At 42.5% G+C, this 25,698-nt stretch overlaps 1 protein-coding gene across 1 annotated transcript in view; it reads right to left on the bottom strand.

Moving 5' to 3' along the window:
- Window positions 1–15,240: 15,240 nt before the first annotated feature.
- LOC144891256 (extracellular calcium-sensing receptor-like) overlaps window positions 15,241–25,698 on the bottom strand; it is a 98,144-nt gene continuing 87,686 nt past the window's right edge. The window contains exons 10-11 of the mRNA XM_078773672.1: window positions 15,655–15,713; window positions 15,241–15,459 (exon numbers count right to left, since the gene is read on the bottom strand). Coding sequence (XP_078629798.1) covers window positions 15,241–15,459; window positions 15,655–15,713 — 278 coding nt within the window. The remainder of the gene's footprint in view (window positions 15,460–15,654; window positions 15,714–25,698) is intronic.

The following is a 25,698-nucleotide window of genomic DNA, read 5'->3' as shown; positions in this document are numbered from 1 at the left end:
CCTACATTGTCCTGGGATGTTTTCACTCCCATTTCTTTTTCATACATGAAGTGAACGCAAGTACATCTCATTGGTCTACTACTTCACTCTCCTTTCTCGGATGGTTTCCTCTGTCACTTCGCGCAGGCAAAATAACTTCACAATATAACAATGGATCCAAGTTTACAATTTACAAATACTGCACACACACGTGCCAACCAATGACCACAAGATACATGGAAAACAGTTATTCAAACACTTTATCCAAACATTGAAAACACAACCACTTATTTTATGTCCGATTCAAGAACATAAAATTTCAATACGTTTCTGTTCCGGCTTCAAGGCGGAGAATCAATGCCCAATTGTATCAATCAGTACAATTTATAATTTTCCAGCTAACAACTTCAAGCAACACACTTCAAGTAACACAACTTATCCACTCTACTCACACCATGTGAGGAGTTCACTACACCTCGATTGTCTGATCAAGACAATATCTCAATCAATGAGAAACACCGCAACGCACCGCGGTAAATCAACTCGTACACCAGCTAAAAACCACACAAAATCAACTGTTCAATACATACTCAAACTTTAAACATACCAGCAATGACCAACGAGCACGAGCATTAAATCAATTCACATTTTCGGGCGACGTTACTCTTTTTTTTTTTTTTTTTTTTTTTGTGTATACAAGATCGAGGCTCGTGAAAGAGCTAACATTAATCACACAAAAAGACAAACCGACACACAAAACACAAAAAACAAGGGGAGCGGCAGACAAGATGGGGAGAGAGGGGGAAGGACACAAAAGAGAGGGGGAAGAGGGTGAAGGACACAAACACAACATTTGAGAGCAGGGACATCGGGAGGACTTGGGGGGAGGTGGGAGAGGATTAAAACATATGAACACTGCAAGGACTCTGGGGTGAATTACCGGGGGTAGAAAAGATCAAGGTTTTCGATGGGGGACGATAAGAGATGGTGGTGAACAGCTGTTTTAAAGACCTGGAGGGAGGAGTGGGATTGAAGGGAGTGGGGGAGTTTGTTCCAGAGGCGGGAGAAAAGGGGAATGAAAGAGTGAAGGTGAGCAGAGAGCCTAGACTTTGGCAGTTTAACCATAAGAGGGTTGCAGGCAGATCTTGTGCGACCTGAAGGAATATTGGGGGGACAGAGCACAGAGAGAGCTGGGGGAGCAAGGCCGGAGAGGAGTCGGTAGAAGACAGAAAGACCACCAACCTGCCTGCGGTGAGTGAGTGAAAGGCCCTCGGCGTTGACTACATCGCAGGAGATTCCAATGATTCTGAAAGCTTTGGCCTCAACAGCGTGAAGCCGAGCAAGGTGTGAGGCAGGAGCACCAGCCCAGAGGGGGGAACAGTATTCCATTGAGTTGCGGATGAAAGCCTTGTATGTGGTGAGGAGCTCAGGTGTGCCAAGGAAGGACTTCGCACGACGGAGGATGCCCAGTCGGCGACTGGCTTTGGAGGCCAGCTTGGAAATGTGGTTTTCCCAAGAAAGATCATGGCAGATAGTGAGACCCAAAAGCTTGAGCGACAGAACTTCTTGGAGAGGATTGTTGAGAAAGTAGATGGGAGGGTTGTCCAGTCGGTCCTTTCGGAGAGACATTGTAAGAGTGTGAGATTTGTCAGGATTGAAAGACATGTTCCACTTGTTTGACCAGTCTGTGATTTTGTCCAGGTCTGCAGAGAGTGAGGAGGCTGCAGACTGCCGATCTGAGGGATGAGGAATGGAGCGACAGAGAGTAGAGTCGTCAGCAAAGAGATAGAGAGGATTTTCAAGAGAGTCAGAGAGATCATTGATGAAGACCAGAAAAAGCACAGGGCCCAGAACACTACCTTGGGGAACTCCAGCCTGAACAGGAAGAGGAGATGAGAGAAACCCATTCAGGGCCACACGTTGACTACGACCAGAGAGGAAGTCCGCCAGCCATGCATGGAGATTTCCATGTATACCAAAGGAGGAGAGTTTGGAGAGCAGAGCAGGGTGCCAGACCGTATCGAAGGCACGTGAAATGTCAAGGGAGACAGCTCTAATTTCCTGTTTGGCGTTGAGGACCTCCATCCATTGTTGAGAGAGCAGAAGCAGCATGTCCAGAGTAGAGTGACCAGGTCTGAAACCAAATTGATGATCAGAGATCAAGCCATTGGAGAAGAGGAAAGATTTAATATCTGAAGCAATGATGGATTCCATGACTTTGCTGATAATTGGGAGAAGGCTGATTGGTCTGTAGTTGCTGGGATCTGTTTTTGCACCTTTTTTGTGCAAAGCGGTGATGTTGGCTGATTTCCAAGCAGATGGCAGATGACCTTGAGCAAAAGAGAGGGTGAAGAGAACAGAAAGAGGGAGTGAAAGAGCAGAAGAACATGATTTTAGGACCCGTGGGCTGATGCCGTCTGGACCAGTTGCAGAATCAGAGTCGAGGGTTGACAGAAACTTTTCCACCTTGTCAGGAGGAAAGGACACAGAGTCCAGGAGCAGCTGGGTACGACTGGGTACGGTGGGTACAGAGAGGGATGGGTTTGGGACACAAGATTTAGAGGCAAACACAGAGTTGAGGCATTCAGCTTTTTCACGTGCGGAGTCAGCCGTTAAGCCGTTTGAGGTGAGGGGGGGGATGGAGGGGGAACAAACACCAGAAACAGATTTGACCAGACGCCACCAGGATTTGGAAGAGGGAGACAGATAAGAGAGTTCGGTCTTGAGAATGGTGAGATATTGTTTCCTCTTGGGGCCGGAGGACGGAATACGACAGTGAGGTCCACATGGGGATTCGAAAGGTTCCTCACCTGTTTACATCAGATTGGAGCGCTTGAGTTCACCATCACTGATTGCTGGAACCTCCATCTCCAGACCGAGAGCATCAGTCGCCCCACGTTGGGCGCCATTAATTGAAGAGGATTAATTTAGATCATTATTATTAGGTCAACACAATTGTAATGAAATAATCGATTGTCCTCTGTGTGGGATTACATTGAAGAATATTTTTCATGCTTGGGAGAGGAAGTCTGACTTTTATACACAAAGGACATACCAAAATACAAAGGTACTTGACGTACCAATGAAAAAGTACGTCAAAGGAACATCCAAATCCAGAACAGTAACATCATTTCAGCCAAGACCCGGTCGCTCTCAGTGATCTCAAATTTATAGTCTCGAACACAGCCGATTTATCTCATCATCAAGGCCACAGCAGATGTAATGTTTTGAATTATGCCGCAGTAGTCCAAAGGTTGTGTCACACAGGGAAGAGGAATTACAGACATCTCGTCTCCCAGGGGGCATCATGACCTTTGTACGGACATGCATATACAGTGAAACCTTGACTTACGAGTGCACCAACTTAGGAGTTTTCCGATATACGAGCCGTCGCTCGGTCGATTTTTAGCCGCGTCGCAGACGCTGGTCATAGAGTGCCCTCTGCTGTTGTTGTTGTTGTTCTTCTTGTTCTTCTTCTTGTTCTTGCAGAGAAGACAAAACCTCAAAGCTCCACCCATTCTGGGAACCATAGCTCCACCCATTGTGGGAGAGGCTTCATATAAACAAATATCCACCATTTTATTAACTCGCATAGCTTTGAGGCCTGTTTTGTAGGCCCGTGGTGTCTTCCTCTCTCACACAGTTTTATTTCAAATCAAATTCGATATATCATTTCATTTTTCACAGTTGCTAACATAGTTTTAGACTCGGTTGAAAAAAAACGGGAAGAAAATCCGATGAAAGTTGCCCTTTATAGAACGAAATGAATTCTCAAAGGCCTGTAACTTCAAGTCCATTGAGATATTTTTTTTTTAAATCGCGGCATGCTCAGTCATACACCACCCGAAATAACAGACGGGAAAATGCCGAGATATATTAAAAATTCGTCCATTTGATGACAATCGTCACGATGAAATATTTAATTTATACGTCGTCACAATAATGTGGAGAGAGGAGCATAGCTTCGTTCACGTGTCGCTACACACGAGAAATTGCCGAGATATATTTTTTTACAATCACGGCATGGTCAGTCATACACCGCCTGAAATAACAGATGGGAAAATGCCGAGATGTATTAAAAATTCGTCCATTTGATGACAATCGTCACGATGAAATATTTAATTTATACGTCGTCACAATAATGTGGAGAGAGTAGCATAGCTTCGTTCACGTGTCGCCACACACGGGAAATTGCCGAGATATATATTTTTTAAATCACGGCATGGTCAGTCATACACCGCCTGAAATAACAGATGGGAAAATGCCGAGATATATTAAAAATTCGTCGCCACACACGGGAAATTGCCGAGATATATTTTCACTTTGCACAAAAATAACATCAAGTAATCGAATCAATAGGAATGTCCTGTGCCTATAACATCGACGTTATAGGCACAGCTGCATCAAGGCATTGTGTAACATCGACGCGGCTTTTGTTTTAATTAAAACTTTTTGTACTTGTTTGCTTTGTGATGCGAGCCGAGATCTGAGTTACGAGCGAGCGAGCTTGGATATAAAACACGTAATCGTCGAAAAACATGAGCGAGGTGTGCGTGTTGTCGACTTGGCGAGGCAGTACGATCGTAGTACTTCTACGATATGTACGATTTTGAAGCAGAAGGAGTCGATAAAGGCTATAACGCCAGCCAAGGGCGTTAAGATTATTTCAAAGCTCCGGACCTCTGTCCATGAAGAGATGGAGAAGTTGTTGTTTGTGTGGTTGACGGAGAAGCAGCTCGCAGGAGATACCGTGACCGAGAGCTTCATCTGTGAGAAGGCACGAGACATTTACGGGGATTTGGTGCAGCAGACGGCGGGAACATCAACGGACGAGGCATCGGAAGAGTCATTCAAAGCCAGTCGGGGATGGTTTGATAATTTTAAGAAGAGGACCGGCATTCACTCCGTCGTCAGGCATGGTGAGGCAGCAAGCTCGGATGTGAAGGCAGCGTAAGATTTTATTATAACTTTTGCCGAACTGATAGAAGCCGAAGGATACATCCCCCAGCAAATCTTCAACTGTGACGAGACAGGGCTCTTCTGGAAAAAGATGCCGAGGAGGACGTATATAACGGCAGAGGTAAATACACTTAATAAAACCAGTTTATTTCTTTACATTCTCTTTTATTATGTACAATATATACGAGGTCGTGCTTGTTTATACATTATTTGTTATTTATAAAGTACATTTTTCTTATTTAAAAACACGTAACAAAAAAAATTGGTGTGGTTTTTGGGGGGCTGGAACGGATTAATAGCATTTCAATTCATTTTAATGGGGAAATTTTATTTGAGAAACGAGCAAATTGAGTTACGAGCTCGGTCACAGAACGAATTAAACTCGTAAGTCAAGGTTTCCCTGTATTCAGTTTTAAGTCCATTTTATTCATCACATTACAATGAACTAATTTGCCAACATTTGAATTCTAATTCACAACCATTTAAAATGGTACACTATTCCGTTTAGCATTTGTTACTTGTTCCTCCCCAAACCCCGGTCACGGTGAACCTCCGAGCCCCGAAAGGAGTCACGGCAGAAAGATGTGTTATTCTGTGTGTCATTGACCAATGGTGAAACCACACCAACCAATTGTTACCAAAAAACAAGTATTGTATTAATGTCACACAAGAAGAACAGCACAAGTACAATATTAATCAATTGTACAACAAATATTATATCATTCCTATGATGGTACCATCAGTTTCTTACTCAATAACTCACTGTGCTCCAAGTGAGCGAAAAGAACATTTCCCAAAGTCACTGTCCCGGCACCAAGCCAAAGTCGATCCACGCTCCGGTGATCGCAAGAAAAATGTCGTATCGAGACCAGAATCCAGGTCGGTTGACAGTCAACGCTGCCAAAGAGGCGCACAGGTGCACCCAAAAGGCGACTGGGAAATCACATCTTCGGATATGAACGTTCAACGGCTCCAAAACGGAGGACCGCAAATTCCCACTCGAAATCCACGTTACACACGCAAACCAGGCTAACGGCTGGGTGCGGTGAAATGGCTGGAGCGAGGTGAAAAAGCTGGAGCGATGCGAAATGGCGGGAGCGAGGCGAAATGGCGGGTGGGCCCGTAATGGAGGCGTACCTGCTCTCCCACAACGATTCTCTCCGGAATCATCCACAAAAGCCGACACTCAGGTTTATCTGTCCCCACGATCACAACTCTGTCACAGGAATCCCTTTCCCGGGAAAACCAAAGTTCGCTCGTGACCCCCGTTCGCCAGCGTCTCCTCGAGATCCTCAAAGCAGCTCGGCTTTTCTTCCCGACCTCACTTGCTCCGCTTTTCGCGTCCTCCTCTTCTCTTCCGGTTTTCTCCCGATCTGGTTTCTGGATTCTTTAAAAATATTAATTTTTTACCTGTTGAAAACAGTTATCTCCATTTCATTTAAACGATAACAATAATAGTACATGGAACCATAAATGTTTACAGTGGATGAAAACCACAACGACGGAAGTGACGAATCCGTAACACATTTCAGATGTAACATTTGTGAGATGTAGGTACAAAGGTGTTTGCATTTATCAGTCGAGGACAGAGGCCGCTGTGCTCGAGACATCTGCAAACTCTCCAAGTGAGGAGTTGGCTGGCCTTCACCCCACCCTGCCATCTCACCAACAGCACGGCTCTGGCACAACACTATCGGAGCAGAATTTATTAACGAAATAGTCTCCAATAATTAATCACCTTTATGATTATCCAATTAAAATACATTTCTCCTTTGTAACATCCTTACTGAGTAGAAGCAATGTCAGTGGGTCTGTTGGTGTGTGTGTGTGTCTGCCTGTACATCTGGATTAAAATCTTCAACAATGTCCAAGCTGCAGACAATCCTGATATGGAACCAATACATTCAAGATATGAAAATGAAATTTTCCATCTTGCACTGGTTCAGCAGTTCCATTATGTTGCATTAGAATCCTGTATGGTAGTAGAATTTTCTATTGATCATACTCGTGATAAAACTGAAAACCAGTTGATTTCTGATGAAGCAATTATTGCAGAAGATGAAGCAGCCTTTAACTCCTTAGTGCAAAGCATGCCACTGAAACTAAGCAGGTACAACCTGCTTAAGGTGGGTTTTCACGGGACATGCGAACGGTTCGCGAAGGATGCGAATGTCGAAAAAATGGCAAAGTCCAACATTCGGAGAAGTTTTTCTCCGAATGTGTCGCGACAATGGAGCCGTAAACCATTGTTGCGCAGTTTGTGCGTAGTTCTCACAACGTATGGGCGAATGTCGTGTGTAGCATTGCCGAACTATGGCCAGTCCACATACACGAAGAACACGCGACTAAAATGCGAACAACACGAATGTTGGACGAATCTCGGGCAACATTCGTGCGGACATTTCGCGACACATGCGAACTTTTTGCGCATATTTCGCGAATAATGAACGTCGTGCGACATTCATGCGAAATTTGTACATATGTCGCGCGATTATCTTGCGACCGGCGATCCGACCGACACTTGGGCAGTATATATGTTGGAACCCATCTGTGGATCGGTCCCATCGGCCGATGGGTCTGCGCCATCTGCGGATGTGTTGTTCACCTTGAAGGAATGTGTTGACAGAATGGTGCCAGGAATTGCTATATAAACAATGGAGAGCGACATTATCTTATTTAAATGGAGCGACATTATCTTATTTTTATCTTATCGACAAACGGTTATCGACAAACCACATGTCACGGACTGCTTTATAAACATTTATGACATCAATTGCTTATTTTTAGGTTCAAATAAACATACTCATCCACCATTGATGCATACACATTCCTTCAAGGTGAACAACACATCCGCAGATGGCGCAGACCCATCGGCCGATGGGTCTGCATTGTCATTTCTCGTGCATCCACAGATGGGTCAGACCCATCGGCCGATGGGACCGATCCACAGATGGGTTCCAACATATAAATGCCTTGAAATGTATTGCCAGCAGTTCTTGCCCATAGGTCAGTAACAGAAGATGGACCAGCAAGCTTTGAAACCTGTCCTGTCCATTGATGAAGAGGAAGCTTTTGATATTGAAGAGGAAGCTCTGCTGCTTGTTGCTGTAGGACTGTGTTGGAAGCGCAAGTGTGAAGAAGAGGAAGGAAAAGAACCAGAGAAAAAGAGAAAGCAGTATGTAAAGACTGTGTGGGTCCACAACTGGTTGCTGGAGCAGCAGAGACTTCAGCATGGTTGGTACGGACAGCTCATGGAGGCACTGGAAGAAGGAGACCTGACGGCTGACAACATACAAGAGACTGCTCAGAATGGATCCTGACCTCTTCAGGGTACTGGTGGACAGACTCACTCCCCGACTGCTGAAGCAAGACACCAACATGAGGAAAGCTCTACCTGTTGGACTCAAGGTTGCCCTGACACTGAAACTGTCGGAATCTGTTTGGGGTTTAACGAAGATTTTGCGAACATCACGCACGTCGTGAGTAGGTCGTGCGCATATGACGAAGCTTTTTAGACATTTTTGAGAGCAAATCACGACCCGGGATGCTGGAAACGTTCGCTATAAATTTCAAACTTTTTTGAAATTCCCGCCGAACAAAAAACGACTCCTGCGAACAATTGACGACGCTTCCGAACCCCCGCGCATGTTTGGCGAACTTTTGGAGCCTAAAATACGAATGTTGGACTTTGCCATTTTTTCGACATTCGCATCCTTCGCGAACCGTTCGCATGTCCCGTGAAAACCCACCTTTAGTGTTAGTATGCCACTAACAAAGAGTGACATCAACCACTTGGTTTTTCGAAGAGTAACTGGACAACATTTCCAAGGAAAACGACTTAATGTTGGTTTGGTAAAGAATGCAGAAAAGATTAATGCTCTTTTTAAAGATGATCATACTTAGAAAATCCTTTAAAATGTGAGAGGAACAGCATGTTACTTCAAAACGGTATTCTATTATGTGTTGGCAATCGTTCGTCAGCTTGGAATTCCCCCTTGGTTCTTCACATTGAGCACAGCAGACATGCAATGGCCAGATTTGATACAGACAATATCCAGACAGTATTGTACCATATTGAGTGATGATGATGTCAATAATTTGTCATACAAGGATAGAACGATGTGGCTGAAGAGTAATCCAATAACAAATAAATGCTCGTCACTTTCACTACAGATTGGAACGCACTTTCGTCACGTCCCTGAGGAGAAATTATTGTTGATGATATCAATCCATCTTCAAAAACTGCCAAATATAAGCAGTTTTGACACAAAAGTGCAGGTTTTTTTGGATACAAGACACTATTCTAGTGCAGAAACGTCTGTGCTTCATCAAATAGTGTGTATTTTGCTTGTTTTCAGAAAAGGAATCCACATTTGACAAAAAACCTTTTTCGTGCAAATCCAATCTTGTTTGCCAAATAGAAGCAGTTTTGACACCAAAGTGCACGTTTTTTTTGGTTGCAAGTCACTATTCTAGTGCAGAAACTTGTGTGCTTCATCAAATAGTGTGTATTATACTTGTATACATCAATATAACCCATATTTGACACGAAACAATTTTCGTGTAAATCAAATCTTTTTTGCTGAATGGAAGCAGTTTTGATACAAAAGTGCACGTTTTTTTGGTTGCATCACTATTCTAGTGCAGAAATGTGTGTGCTTCATCAAATAGTGTGTATTATACTTGGAAAAAGCAAAATAACCCATATTTGACAAGAAACCATTTTCGTGTAAATCAAATCTTTTTTGCTGAATGGAAGCAGTTTTGACACAAAAGTGAACGTTTTTTTGGTTGCAAGTCACTATTATAGTGCAGAAATGTGTGTGCTTCATCAAATAGTGTGTATTGTACTTGTATACATCAAAATAACCCATATTTGACAAGAAACCTTTTTCGTGTAAATCCAATCTTGTTTGCCAAATTGAAGCAGTTTTGACACCAAAGTGCACGTTTTTTTTGGTTGCAAGTCAATATTCTAGTGCAGAAACTTGTGTGCTTCATCAAATAGTGTGTATTATACTTGTATACATAAATATAACCCATATTTGACAAGAAACCATTTTCGTGTAAATCAAATCTTTTTTGCTGAATGGAAGCAGTTTTGACACAAAAGTGAACGTTTTTTTGGTTGCAAGTCACTATTATAGTGCAGAAATGTGTGTGCTTCATCAAATAGTGTGTATTGTACTTGTATACATCAAAATAACCCATATTTGACAAGAAACCTTTTTCGTGTAAATCCAATCTTATTTGCCAAATTGAAGCAGTTTTGACACAAAAGTGAAAGGTTTTTTTGGTTGCAAGTCACTATGATAGTGCAGAAATGTGTGTGCTTCATCAAATAGTGTGTATTGTACTTGTATACATCAAAATAACCCATATTTGACAAGAAACCTTTTTCGTGTAAATCCAATCTTGTTTGCCAAATTGAAGCAGTTTTGACACCAAAGTGAACGTTTTTTTTGGTTGCAAGTCAATATTCTAGTGCAGAAACTTGTGTGCTTCATCAAATAGTGTGTATTATACTTGTATACATAAATATAACCCATATTTGACAAGAAACCATTTTCGTGTAAATCAAATCTTTTTTGCTGAATGGAAGCAGTTTTGACACAAAAGTGAACGTTTTTTTGGTTGCAAGTCACTATTATAGTGCAGAAATGTGTGTGCTTCATCAAATAGTGTGTATTGTACTTGTATACATCAAAATAACCCATATTTGACAAGAAACCTTTTTCGTGTAAATCCAATCTTGTTTGCCAAATAGGAGCAGTTTTGACACAAAAGTGCACGTTTTTTTGGTTGCAAATCACTATTCTAGTGCAGAAACATGTGGGCTTCATCAAATTGTGTGTATTATGCTTGTATACAGCAAAATAACCCATATTTGACAAGAAACCTTTTTCGTGCAAATCCAATCTTGGTTGCCAAATAGAAGCAGTTTTGACACAAAAGTGACCGTTTATTTGGTTGCGTCACTATTCGAGTGCAGAAATGTGTGTGCTTCATCAAATTGTGTGTATTATACTTGTATACATCAAAATAACCCATATTTGACAAGAAACCCTTTTCATGGAAATCAAATCTTTTTTTGCTAATAAGAAGCAGTTTTGATACAAAAGTGCACGTTTTTTTGGTTGCCAGTCACTATTCTAGTTCAGAAACGTGTGTGCTTTATCACATAGTGTGTATTTTGCTTGTATACAGCAAAAAACCCATATTTGAAAAGAAACCCTTTTTGTGTACAACCAATGTTGTTTGCCAAATAGAAGCAGTTTTTACACAAAAGTTTGGCCCACTCTTCTTGTGCAAACTGCTCCAGTTCTCCCAGATTTGAAGGGTGCCTTCTCCCAACTGCTGTTTTCAGATCTCCCCACAGGTGTTCAATGGGATTTAGATCTGGACTCATTGCTGGCCACTTCAGAACAGTCCAGCGTTTTGTCTTGAACCATTCCTGGGTGTTTTTTTTAATGTGTTTGGGGTCATTGTCCTGCTGCAAGACCCATGACCTTTGACCGAGACCCAGCTTTCTGACACTGGGTGGAACATTGCACCCCAAAATGCCTTGGTAATCTCCTGATTTCATGATGCAGTGCACACATTCAAGGCACCCAGTGCCAGAGGCAGCACAGCAACCCCAAAACATCACTGAACCTCCTCCTTGTTTGACTGTAGGGAAGGTGATCTTTTCTTCGACGGCTTCATTTTGTTTTCTGTAAACATAGAGATGATGTGCTTTACCAAAAAGCTCTAATTTGGTCTTATCTGTCCACAGGACATTCTCCCAGAATGATTTTGGCTTGTTCAGGTGTGTTCTGGCAAACTCCAGTTGGACTTTCTTATGTTAACCTCTCAGCAGTGGGGTCGTCCTCAGGCTCCTACCACAGAACCGCCTTTCATTGAGTTAGCTATGGATGGTGAGAGTTGAAACTGTCGTACCTTGTGTCTGAAGGTCAGCTTGAATCTGCTTGACAGTTGATCGAGGTGCTTTATCCACCATTCGAACAATCCATCGCTGCAATCTTCGATCAAGTTTTCTCTTGCAGCCACGTCCAGGGAGGTTGGCTACAGTATCATGGGCCTTAATCTTCCTGATAACATTGCATACAGTGGACACAGGAACACCAAGGTCTCTGGAGATGGAGTTGTATCTTCAGGTTGTTCCTGCTTGGCTACAATCTTGTGTCTAACCTCCTCAGACAATTCTCTGGTTTTCTTTTTTTTATCTCCATGCTCATTTCTGCTGTTGTATTTCTCCATACAACAACAACACAACATGCATTTTAAGGCCATTTTCCCTGCTGGAGCGGGGGTTAGCCTTGCGGTCCCCATGACAATCTTCTCCATTTTGCCCTATTTTCTGCATCTCTCCTTGTTAACCCCCTTGCCCGCATTTCTTCTTCCACCATCTTTAGCCAAGTCTTTCTCGGGCTTCCCCGTCCTCTACTTCCTTCTACATTCATTTCCATCACTCTTCTCAACCAGTCACTTTCATCCTTCCTCAACACATGACCAAACCATCTCAACCTGTTCCTCTTCACAGCATCAATCACAGGCTCTATTCCCATCATCTTTCGCAATTCATCATTTGTCTTCCTCTCTCTCAACGACACTCCGCACATCCACCAAACCAATCGCATTTCCACCCTTTCCAGCCTTCGTTGCTGCTCTACATTCATGACCCATGTCTCGCTCCCATAAATCATAACACTTCTCACACATGCAGCATACACCTTTCCCTTCAGCTTCAATGACACTCCCCTCCTCATCAGCACACCACTCAGTTCCCAAAACTTCTTCCATGCACATCTCACTCTAGCAACCGTTGCCGAGTCTGATCCACCTTCTCCATTCATTACAGTATACAGAGTGAGACAAAATGGCAGAATGACTCCTTTTCTTTATTTAAATGAGTGAGTGTTTCAATGAGTGATTTTTTTTATTGCAGGCAACTGCAACTCATCGCAGATGAGTTCAATGCCAAAGCAAAAGAGATTTGCCTGCTTAAAATATAATTATTTCTAAACTTCTAAAAGGTGCCAATAATATTGTCTGGGCCGTTTTAGGATTTCTGTGTGGAACAAGAACGGCACTCAGTAGAAAGCATACCTCCGCCTGGTGGGCCATATCACCCAATGGTGAAGAATCTCTTAAACATTCCACAAGCTGGATCCGGATCCAGATCTTCACCAAAATTGAATCGATTCTTGCTTGTCACACACACAACCGGTCCAACAAGTTTCGTCCAAATCCATCCATAACTTTTTGAGATATCCCGCTATGTATCGTTTTTGGCCATATCTCCCGATGGTGAAGAATCACTTCGAAAATAAAATAATTCTCAGATCCGAATCTATATTCAGATCTTCACCAAAATCTAATCTTCTTTGACAGACACATAACCTGTCCATCAAGTTTCGTCCAAATCCATCCATAACTTTTTGAGATATCCTGCTATGTATCGTTTTTGGCCCTTTCTACCAATAGTGAAGAATGACTTTAAAAATTAAAGTAGCCGAATCCGGATCCTCACCAAAATTTTATCATTTATTCCTTGTCAAATACGCTACAACCCTGCCCAATTTCGTCCGAATCTGTCCACAACTTTTTGAGATATTTTGTTCACAAACGGACAGACATGGGGTGAAAACATAATCTCCATCCTCCTTTGGTGGCAGAGTCCAGTCAAGAGGTGAAAATATAAGCTAGGATCTAGTACATTTTTTAGCTTTTTAGTTTTGTTCCACTGCAAACCAAAGAAATACATCAGTGGATACCAAAATATTTTTTTTATTTCAACAATTTCCTGGAAGAAATGGTGCATTATTTGAAAAAAAAATGCAATGTGTAGATCAGTGACAAAAATAACTGAATTTAATCCATTTTAAATTCGGACTGTATCACGACAAAATGTGAAAAACTCAAGGGTTTGGAACATTTTCTGAAAGGGGTGTTTGTTTCAGAGGTGGGAAAAAAAGAGGCATGAAAGACTGAAGGAGAGCAGTAATTCTTGATTTTCGAAGTTTCCCAAGAAGGGGGTCGCTGGTAGACCTTGTATGTCTTGCAGATATATTGGGGGGACATAGCACAGACAGAGCAGGTGGTACCAGTCCAACCAAAGACCATCAACCTGCCTGTGGTGAGAGATTGAAAAGCCCTCAGAATCAGCTTCATCGCGGGAGATGCTAATGATCCTAAAGCCTTGGTTTCTACAGCGTGAAGCCAAGCTATGTGTGAGGCAGGTGCACCAGGCCAGAGGGGAGAGCAGTATTCCATCAAGCTGTGGATGAAAGTTTTGTATGTGGTGAAAAGCTTAGTCGTGCCAAGGAAGGACTTCGCACAACGGAGAATGCCGAGTCGACGACTGGCTTTGGAGGCCAGCTTGGAAACGTGGTTTTTTCAGGAAAGATCATGGCAGATACTGAGACCAAAAAGCTTGATTGACAGAACTTGTTCAAGATGATTGTTGAGAAAGTAGATGGGAGGGTTGTCAAGACAATCTTTTCCGAGAGACATAGTGAGAGTGTGAGATTTGTCAGGATTGAAAGACATGTTCCACTTGTTTGACCAGTTTGTGATTCTCTCCAGGTCTGCAGAGAATGAAGAGCTGCTGCCTGCCGATCTGATGGTTGGGATATATGGAGCGGCAGAGAGTGGAGTCATCAGCAAAAAGATAGAGAGGATTTTCCAGAGAGTCGGATATATCATTAATGAAGACCAGAAAAAGCACAGGGCCCAGAACACTGCCTTGAGGAACTCCAGCCTGAACAGGAAGGGGAGGTGAGAGAATTCCATTTCAGAGCCAAACGTTGACTTCGACTATTCGTAGTTTTGTTCTGGATAGGTATTCTGTGAAATTTGAATGTGGCTGGGAATAAATAGTTTGACAATCAATAAGAGGGTAACCAAAGTAATTCAACAAACATGCGAAATGTGAAGTGAGTTCATTGATTATACAATGGCATTCAAAATGTCCTTGCAAAGGTGATTTTGATTAAAGAATCAGAGTGTTTGTGGAATAATATTCTGTAATACTTTAAATTACATATTTTTGTTTAAAATTATAAATAGAAATGTAAATTTAGAATGTAAATAAATACATTTGGCAAAAAGCATGTTTGAATTTATTTTTGAGATCAAGCTGCCATCCTTCTGTCATGATTATTTCAATAAATATATCAAATCTGATCAAGTGTGGCAAAAAACATTTCATAAATTCAAATAACTCCATTGTCAAAATAAAAAGCAAGTCCTGTACATTCCTTCAATGAAAATGTCAATTATGTTTCATGAATCTTAGTCTCACTTGATTTTTTTGTACATTTTGTAACATTTTGGAACGAAACTGCAGCCAAGAAATGCAAACGCTGTAGCAACGATTGCAAACATTTCAGTTATAATTGTATGTTTTCCTTGTGTGCTTATATAAGCGGGAATGAAAGCGACCACAACCATTAGGAAAAACAACATGTTGTATGTTATAAACTTTCCCTCATTTGAAGAAGAATCCTTGTTCTGAACCTTTGAAGCAAGGCCAAGGCACAATATTGCCAAAACAATCAAGTAGGTCAAAGAACAAAAAGCCCAAAGAGGTGAGGTCAAAGTACATTCAACAATGATTGTCCCTAAACGGGCCGTTGTGTTGTAGTTTACCCTTGGATCACTTACAAGAGCCCAGAGTAAGGAAAACACCACTTGTGGGGTAAAACAAAATACCACAACATGCTTTTGTTTCAGCAACTTGACTCCACTTGGACTATTGTTGGGCGGAGAACCTGAAAGGAGGTTTAATTAAATCATTTTTCATGATTGAGGAACTGAACATGAAGACTGTGCACAAGCTGAAAACTTTATAGGAGAAGCGATTTGTTAATGAAGGTGTAGTAATGTCACATCATCAACTGAAATATTATACAAAAACCTGGTTGGCATCAAAGTGTAAATCTCTCAAAATACCATGTGACAACAACGAAGCCAAATCAAGCAAGAAGTGATGATCATGACACGATACAATACACCGATGGAGGTGGATACGTTGAGACCTTAAAGGTCTCCGTTCCATTTCCTGAAACCCACTCACGTGTGGAGGTAGCAGCCAACAACAGCAACTTCTGCGCACACACACGCATACACACATACATATACGTGCACATACTCATACACACACAGACACACACGCACGCACAACACAAAAACAGATGACCGAATACAATTTGTGTAAAAGCATGAACACAACAAACCGGGAAAGGTATCTCTCACTCACCTTGTAAAAAACATCCAAAAACAGGTGTGTTTAGAAGACGTCACACCAAATCGAAACAGCAAAAAATACAGCCCCAACAATGGCAAAAAAAGACAAAAGAAAAATACAAGATGAAATACCAGCAGATATATAGTGACAACTGGGAGAAAGACTAAAGAGCAGGGAAATATAAAAAACATACTTCGACAGATTAGGGATAGACAAAGAAGGATCAAGGATTTGCCTGTATTTGACTCCATTAATTGTTCCCTTGCTCCTTACAAGTCTCCCAGTCCCTGCCGTTGAAAAGCATCTCCATAACATGATGCTGCCACTACCATACTTTACCGTAGGGATCGTGTTAAATGGGTGATGAGCTGTGCTCGGTATCCGCCAGATGTAGCGCTTTGCATTCAGGCCAAAGAGTTCAATTTTCGTCTTATCAGACCACAGAATCTTTTCCGTCATGAGTCTTTCACGTTCCATTTTGCAAACTCCAGGCCTACTGTCATGTGCCTTTTTCTCGGCGTCCCTTCCGTATGGTCACTCTCCCGCAAAGCCTGGTACTATGAAGTGCTGCAGAGACAGTTGTCCATCCGGCAGGTTCTGCCATCTGAGCTAAGGAATTCTGTAGTTCTGCCTGAGTTGTCATTGGGGTGTTGGTCACCTCCCTGACCACTGTGCTCTTGGGAACTTTCAACACTATAAATTGTTTTATCCCCTTCCACAGATCTAAGCCTGCTCACAATTTTATCTCGGAGTTATATGGACAGTTCCTTGGACTTCATGGTGGATTGTCTTCTCTGACATGCACTGTCATCTGTGAGACCTTATATAGGAAGGTGTGTTTCTTTCTAAATCATTTCCATTCAATTGAATTGGCCACAGGTGGACTCCAATCAAGTTGTCGTCATCTCAAGGGTGATCAAATAAAATTGGATGCACCTGAGCTCAATGTGGAGTGTTACAGAAAAAGGGGTTGAATACTTATTGACTCAAAACATTTCAGCTTTTCATCTTTAATTCTTTTATAAAAGATTTAAAAAAAAAAGAAATTACACTTTGACATTACGAGGTATTATGTGTAGATCAGTGACAAAAAAATGTCATTTTATTCCATTTTAAATTCAGGCTGTAACACAACAAAATGTGAAAAGGTCAAGGGGTCTGAATACTTTCTGAAGGCACTGTATCTGTGCTGTGGCGAAAATATTGGGTTAATGAAGGTCACCCTGCTTTAGTAGATTTAACTTCCTGCTTCATAATTCTCTTATCATAATTATTCACCTCTTTTATTACTTCCTTTTTGGAAAACTTAATCCTTTTCTCTCTTTATTGGTTGTAAAGGAGGGGAGTAGTTTACACAACGAACCTCCTTTTGCAAAAGGAAACTGTCAAAAGGGTCAAAAACAACTCCTTTTGTCATTGGTTGGGCAGCTTCCATTCAAGAGTAATGCGCTTCTATTCGTAGAAGCTTCTAAATTATCCTCTTCCTGTAGTAAAACAAACCTGTCACTACATGGGTTTTTCACTTATTTGCTTTTTGCCAGAAGATGACATGCTTATCACCCCTCAGCCCAAATTGGGCTAAAGGGTATTGTCGTCACGGGCGTCGTCCAGGCGTCCGTCAACTTTTGGTTTCCGTCAATTTCGAGCAGAACGGCTTGTCCGATTAAATTAATTTTTGCAGTGTGTGTTGGGGTTGGGTAGAGGAAGGTTCCTTTCGAAAATGGGTGCGCGGCGATTTTCAATATGGCCGCCACGGTAGCCATCTTGAAATTGGTTTCCGTCAATTTTGAGCAGAACGGCTTGTCCGATTAAATCCATGTTTGCAGTGTTTGTTGGGGTTGAGCAGAGGAAGGGGCTTTGCGAAAATTGGCGCGCTGCGATTTTCAATATGGCCGCCATGGCAGCCATCTTGAAATTGGTTTCCGTCAATTTCTAGCAGAATGGCTTGTGCGATTAAATTCATTTTTGCAGTGTTTGTTGGGGTTCGGTAGAGGAAGGGGCCTTGCGAAAATGGGCGCGCTGCGATTTTCAATATGGCCACCACGGCAGCCATCTTAAAATTGGTTTCCGTCAATTTCTAGCAGAACGGCTTGTCCGATTAAATCCATTTTTGCAGTATGTGTTGGGGTTGAGTAGAGAAAGGTTCATGGGTGCGCTGCGATTTTCAATATGGCCGCCATGGCAGCCATCTTGAAATTGGTTTCCATAAATTTCAAGCAGAACGGCTTGTCCGATTAAATCCATTTTTGCAGTGTGTGTTGGGGTTGAGTAGAGGAAGGTTCCTTTCGAAAATGGGTGTGCTGCCATTTTCAATATGGCCGCCACGGCAGCCATCTTGAAATTGGTTTCCACCATGCATGGGCTGAGGGGTTTCGCCTGCTTTGCGGTGCTATTTATTACTTCTGCCAGCAAAGGTGTGGGAAACAGAGTGGGAGGACAAAAACTTGGGAACTGAGTACACCTCTGATATTCTTGAGGCCCAAGTCTAGATCTACTGTAATCTATGTACCGCACAGAGGATAATAACATTGACCCTTCCTGCCGCTCCTGGATGGAGTGGGTGCACTAGTTGCCTGGAACCAGACCCAGCTGACTGTCAGATTAGTAATTGATATCTAACCAAACCGAGAAAATCTTCTTCTTCTTCTTCTTCTCCTTGTCTTCTCTTTATAAGTGGTGAGGTAAGATTCTTCCCTCTATAAGACTCTCGTAGATGAATTATATAATACCTTCAACAACAAGGATGAGGGAGTTGAGTGGACAGAGGAGGCAGAGAATATATATTGTTGCAGTTTTGAGAATACAGGATAACCCCCCTCGTAGGTAGTTGCACCACAACATGTAGCCTCACTTAGTTGTTATTTCGTATTCAATGTAAGCTTAGTCTCCTTTCCTGTGTTAGTATGTGTTGAGCAGGCCAGTAAGTGTAGGCCTCGATTGGGCTAGAATGCCACGTGCTAGGCCTGGAACAAGTCTGGAAGGCCCAAGGGAGGAGCTGCAGGGGAGTGGCTGGAAAGCGGCGAGCAGCCAATCGGAGCTCAAGGGGAGTGGCTAACAACAGCAGCCAGAGGAGGGGCTTGGAACATTCGGGTAAGACTCTGGGGCGGGGCTATAAAACCCTGCCCCAGGCCCCCCGCACCAGTGAGAGTGAGAGTGCCCCAGTCATCGACAGAGACCCAACGTTGAGTGAGCATTGTGAGAGAGTGCAACAGTGCCCAAGTCCCAGTGAGAGAGAGAGAGAACGAGTCATGAGTGAAGTCAGGCGGTTGCTTGTTATAGCCCTCTCTGTGCACGAACTCTCCCTGTGCCCTGCGCTCTGCGGCTGTGAATAATGCGCTTGTGAAGACGATCCATCTCGGGGCCACAGACGCACGATCAAAATGCCTGCACTCCCAGCACACGTGCCGCGAACATCCGAGGGCCACGCCCGGCGAGCTGTCTGGAGTGAACGGTGCCAAGGCGCGTTTGGAGCGTGAACTTGTCCTTCCTTCTTTTCCCTGCATGAGTGAGTGGGCCCTTGTCCGGGGATTAAGTAAGACTGATTAAGCATCTGCTCTGTGTCTTTTCTCTTCACCCTGTATAATTGTAAATAAACCTGTGTTCTTTCTTCCATTTGATCGTTCCCGTCATTTCCATCCATTGGCCTAGCATTGTACGAATAAAACCGCTCAAATCGGGTTCAATAGGAATTAATGGCACAAGTCATCAATTGATGACACGCAAACCGCTCGGCGTATCCGATTAGCGTGGCTTGTGCGAGGTCCAGTCCCCGTTCTCGTGGCAGCGTGTGTATCGAAGGTACGTAGGGACTCGACCAAATACCCTTCCGCACGCTCGCTACGGGAGTGGCGACTCGGCCTCGTGGACTCGAAGCTCGAAGGGGGAAAAGGGTTTAATCCCCCTCTGTACGTCAATGGGCTCGAGAGATCCGCAACAATATTTTGTGTCGCAGATTGTGACCATAGTGTAGTCATTCTTGTTTTACTTGGAAACAGAAACAAATGCCTCATTAGCTAGCACTGTCCATCTGCTCGTTAGGAAGCGTTGTTTCAACTTGTTCAACTGGTTTATCTTGTACATTTGGCGAGAGGGAATCCGTAACATTATCCTGATAATCATATAAATGTCTACATCCGTAGAAGGCTCTTCTTCTCACTGAATGGGCAAAACTCCTTTGTATGGCTGTACCGACAAACTGTACCTACAACCAAAGCACTTGAGGGTGTCTGTAGTGAGATATGCTTGGTAATCGTGATCATTTAAAGTGATTAAATCCAAAAAATAAAAATACATTAATTAAATTAATTAAATAAATAAAATGTAAATTAAATTAATTAATTAATTAATCAATCTAATTCTTTAATTAAATTAAAGGGTTAGTCATGACCAATGGGAGCATTATTAGTGGAGACACAGTGACCATAGTGCTGCAGCAAGAATTGTATTGGTCTTCAGGAATGGAGAAACATTTTAGACCTTGACCTTTTGGGCAGAAGTATCTCGTGGATACACTATTTACAAATGTTCAGAGTCAAGAAACAAGATACATCTTGTTGCACGATTAGAACGATGGGCAGTTCAGTTGACGCAAAAACTATTACTTATTCATGCATGAAGCAGCACCTACCTTTTCAATTCCAATCATGTTCTCATTTGCTGTTACAACTGCCTCCACCGAGCTATCTTTGATCGAGCAGCAACCATGTTTGAGCACACACACCACCATTCCACAAGCTTGGGAAGAAGAGGTTAGAAATACACACCACCATTCTCAAACCTTGTGGAGACTAAGTTAGAAATACACACCACCATTCCCAAACCCTGGGAAGACGAAGTTAGAAATACACACCACCATCCCCAAACCTTGGGAAGAGGAGGTTAGAAACACACACCACCATTCCCAAACATTGGGAAGAGGAGGTTAGAAACACACACCACCATTCCCAAACCTTGGGAAGAGGAGGTTAGAAATACACACCACCATCCCCAAACCTTGGGAAGAGGAGGTTAGAAACACACACCACCATTCCCAAACCTTGGGAAGAGGAGGTTAGAAACACACACCACCATTCCCAAACCTTGGGAAGAGGAGGTTAGAAATACACACAACCTTTCCCAAACCTTGGGAAGAGGAGGTTAACATAACGAACGTTACAGAGAGGTGTATATATTAAAAACAAACCTGAGTGGGCAGCTGGTTAAGGGAAGAAAATGCATGAATTTACAATGACAACAATCTACAAGCAGAATTGTACATTTTTACTGTTTTGGTTTCATAAATACTGCCTTTTAACAACACCTATTGTTTGTGCATATCAAAGTTTTTATGATGGTTTGATTTAAAGCTTATTTTTCATGTCCAGATACAATGAAAATCACCAATGTACATCATACCTTTAGAAGCAATGAACCCTTTTGTGCATTTTGCCAACATGCAGATTATCGCAAGTGACAACAATATACATGGACACGTTTCCCGTAAGCTACACAAGTTGTCTGTTGGTTTACCAATAAAAGCTAATGTACTGCAAAAACATCCTCCCAAGGCAACAAGAAGCAGTAGATTCACTACAAAACTTTCAGCTTTCTCCAGATGGAGTTCACGTTGGGTGGACATCAGCACAATAACCACAGCAACCAACACCATTCCAATGAGTAACATCACCAACATAGTGATCGACAACGGGTCAGAAAAACCCAGAAATTCTTCAGCCATAATAACACAATCGTCACCATGTTCAGTTGACCAAAAGTATTTGGGGCAGTGAAAACATTCTTGAGAATCTGAAGTCAAAACAAAAACAAAACTAAAGGTTCCAGGGAACCTGAACTCAACTGGTCTATATCAATATGGTTAGAATATGCATAATAGAACCACAAATTATATACAGACTTGGCATTTAATATGGAATATTTTTTTTTTCTTGACTTGGGTTTACTTTCTTAACTCAGCATATCAATCTGGTGAGTTTCTTTTACACTTTGGTGATTTATTTGTTAAAAGAACCAATGAAACATGTCACTGATTGTCTGTCGCAGCAAGAAGTCAACAACAGGATTATATCACAGGTGGCGTGGCAAAATGTACGGACAGGTGCATTTGATGATTGGCTTCACATTCGGGTATACAAGGGTTGTTGCGTTCTGTATTAGTGGAAAACAACTGCTGCACGTCTCCAAAAGTTATTGCCGCTTCCTCTGGAGATGGTCCGTCAACTCGACAATGCTGTTTGTCATGGAGTTGTGGCTTTACGAAATTACGGCATGAAACAGCGTGCTATTGCTCGGCAGTATGGCATCACTCAAGGTCAGGTGTCAAAGATCCTGAAACGAAATGGTCAGAGGGGTGTCCCTACTCCAATACCGAGGCCAGGACGTCCCCGCAGAACCACAAGGAGGGATGATCGCCAGCTGCACCGGTTAGTCCGCAATGGCCGTACCAAGTCAGCTAATCAGCTTAGGCCTGAGTTGCAGCAACTGACAAATGTGCCTGTATCCAGAAGGCTATTCAACCAACGACTGGTTCAAGCAGGCTATCGTGCCAGGCGTCCCCTGAGAAAGCCACGCCTGACCAGACAACACCACCAGCGCCGATTGCAGTGGGCCAGAGAGCACCGCCAATGGCAACCAGGACACTGGAATCACGTGATCTTCAGTGACGAGTCTAGATTTCTGGTCTATTGTCAAGATGGCCGCGTCCGAGTGTGCAGACAAGTGCATGAAGCCTACAACAAAGATTGTATAGTGCCAAGAGTCCAAGCTGGAGGTGGTGGGGTGACCGTTTGGGCTGCTTTTCATGCAGGGGGCAAAACTGACCTGGTTGTTCTGAATGGAAACCTGAACCAGTTCAAGTACAGGGCCATTCTGGAAGAAACATTGCTTCCATTTGCTCGTGCTGCCTTTCGAGGAAGCTTTGTCTTCCAAGATGACAATGCACGGCCTCATCGTGCTCGCATGATCCAACACTTTCTTGCTGACCGTGGTGTAGAGCATATGGAGTGGCCTGCCATGTCCCCGGATATGAATCCGACAGAGAACTTGTGGGCAGAATTAACGTGTCAAATCGACCACTTGGACCAGCAGCCGACCTATGTGCGTGAATTGCAGCAGGCTATTGTCACTGCATGGCAAGCGATTCCTGTCCAAACCTTGGCAAATCTCGTGAACAGCATGCCTCAACGTGTATCTGCTCTCCTGAATGCCCGTGGGGGTTACACGAAGTACTGAACTGTAATTTTACTGTCCGTAATCCCAGTCGTAATTTAACTCTTGTTTTTGTTAAAAAAAATTTGGCTAATGTGCAAAATAAAGAGATACTTCTGGAAAACGTACAGAAGTTTAACACAGTACTGTCCATGAATTGAGTTCGATATCAGTTTACATCACTTTCAAGGATCAATTTATTTGTTTCGAAATGTCAAATGTGGTTTTTGTTTCTTTTGAAGGTCACATTAACAAAATCTAGAATAATTTCAACATAATTCCAATGAACTTTTGGTTCTAAGACATCTTGAAAAGTAAGTGCACCCCCACAAAAAAAATATTCCATATTAAATGCCAAGTCTGTAGTTTATATGTGCGTTTATATGTTTATATGTGCGTTTATATGTGTTTTCAAATATCTTTAAGTGGCAAAAGGCACAAGTTTCATCAAATTTCATCAGTATTTGTGACTTTTAGAGCTTGGACGTCATCCAAACTGATGTTTATGGGACAAGTCATGTTATGGGACATAGGTCACGACGAGGTCATTTTTCAGACATCATCAAAACCCGTAATATATGTGTTGAGGTTTGTTACACACTGACTACACACCAAGTTTTAGCCTTCTAGCTACATTAGGAAGTACCAGATTGACAAAAATTGATTTTTCAATATGGCCGCCCTGCCGTGCCCATTTTTGGGTGGCAACGCCCACATGCAATCCCAAACTAGTTTATGTCTTAAAGATGCTGCATAACAAGTTTCATCAAATTTCATCAATATTTTTGACTTTTCGAGCATGGACGTCGAATTGTTTACAGATGACAGACAGACAGACAGACGACAGATGGACGATGGACGACGGGCACTGGGTGTCGACAAAAACTCAGCTGGACATAGTCCAGTTGAGTTAAAACGAAAGATTTTACAAAGTACATTTTTACTCATATTTTTTTACAATAGTTCATAGATTTTAAAGAAACAAACTGCTCAAAAAAAAAACTAGACAATCAAACACTTTTGAACCTGTTGGTTTGACAGGATATGGGGTGAAATTGGACATGGTGGATTGGGGTGGAGAATATTCTTATCGGTATACCAAGAACTTGCGACATTGTCTACCTCGGGGGAATCGTTAAAGCATTTAAAAATATATATTCTACCAATCTACATTTATTCTGTAAAAAAAAAAGTGGATTAATATGAGGTACTAGAACGGCACTTGTCCGAGTGCACACGATACCTCCGGCAGGATGAACAGTTTACATTTTGTATCCAATTGATCAGCCGGATCTGCATCCAGACCTTAACCAAAATCAAATCGACTTGTTCGTGTCACCTTCCAAACTCATCCACCAAGTTTTGTCATAATCCGTCCACAACCTTTTGGAATATTGTGCTACATATCGGTTTTGGCCCAATCTCTAAATTTTGAAGAATCACTTTTGAAAATACTAATATCCGGATCCAGATCTACATCAAAATCTAACTATTTCGTCCTTGTCATATACCTAACCAGGCCACCAAATTTAATCCGAAACAGTCCATAACTCTGAGTTATCCTGCTGTGACAAACAAACAAGAAAGGTGATACTTGCAAAATCCACAACTCCCACCCTCCTCTCCCCCCAAAAAAGGTTGCAATGGAGACATAAAATTGTCCATCTCATTAAGATTAAAATTGACGATCGTAATTATAGCTCAGGGACAATTGAATGAAAATTGATTATTTTTCAGATGTATGGTTTTTTTTCCAGATGATTTTAGAAGTTTGACCTTGAATTAACCTTTGACATTTTGACCGAAACAGAATTCTCTCATCCCCTCTTCCTGTCCAGGCTGGAGTTCCTCAAGGCAGTATTCTGGGCCTTGGCTTTTTCTAATCTTCATCATTCTTCTCTTCATCTTCTCTTCATCCCACTTGGCCTCCCCCTTGATTACCATGGGAAATGAAGTTCTTGAATCTGTGTCGACACTTCGCCTCCTTGGTGTTACCATACAGTCGAACCTTCAGTGGGATGCGCAGGTCGAGCAAATCATCAAGTGCGCATCACGCCGCCTCTATATTTTGTGCAAATTGAAGAGTAACGGTGTTTCAAACAGAGATATTGTGTTCATCTACACAATGTATAATCGCCCTTTGATGTAATTCTGCGCACCGGTTTGGAGTAGTAGCCTGACAGCACAGCAGTCTGATAGAATAGAGTGCAGCGAAGAGCTCTTAGGATGATCGCGTACCCTGATCAACATCATTACGAGGAACTCCTAAGCAGCTTCAGCATTCCTTCCCTGGCTATGCGAAGAAT

This window comes from Myxine glutinosa, chromosome 3, assembly GCF_964187855.1.
Source record: "Myxine glutinosa chromosome 3, kmMyxGlut1.1, whole genome shotgun sequence".
In the NCBI taxonomy this organism is placed as follows: Eukaryota; Metazoa; Chordata; class Myxini; order Myxiniformes; family Myxinidae; genus Myxine; species Myxine glutinosa.
The sequence above is the reverse complement of the archived record's forward strand: the minus strand, read 5'-3'. Positions and strand labels throughout refer to the sequence as shown.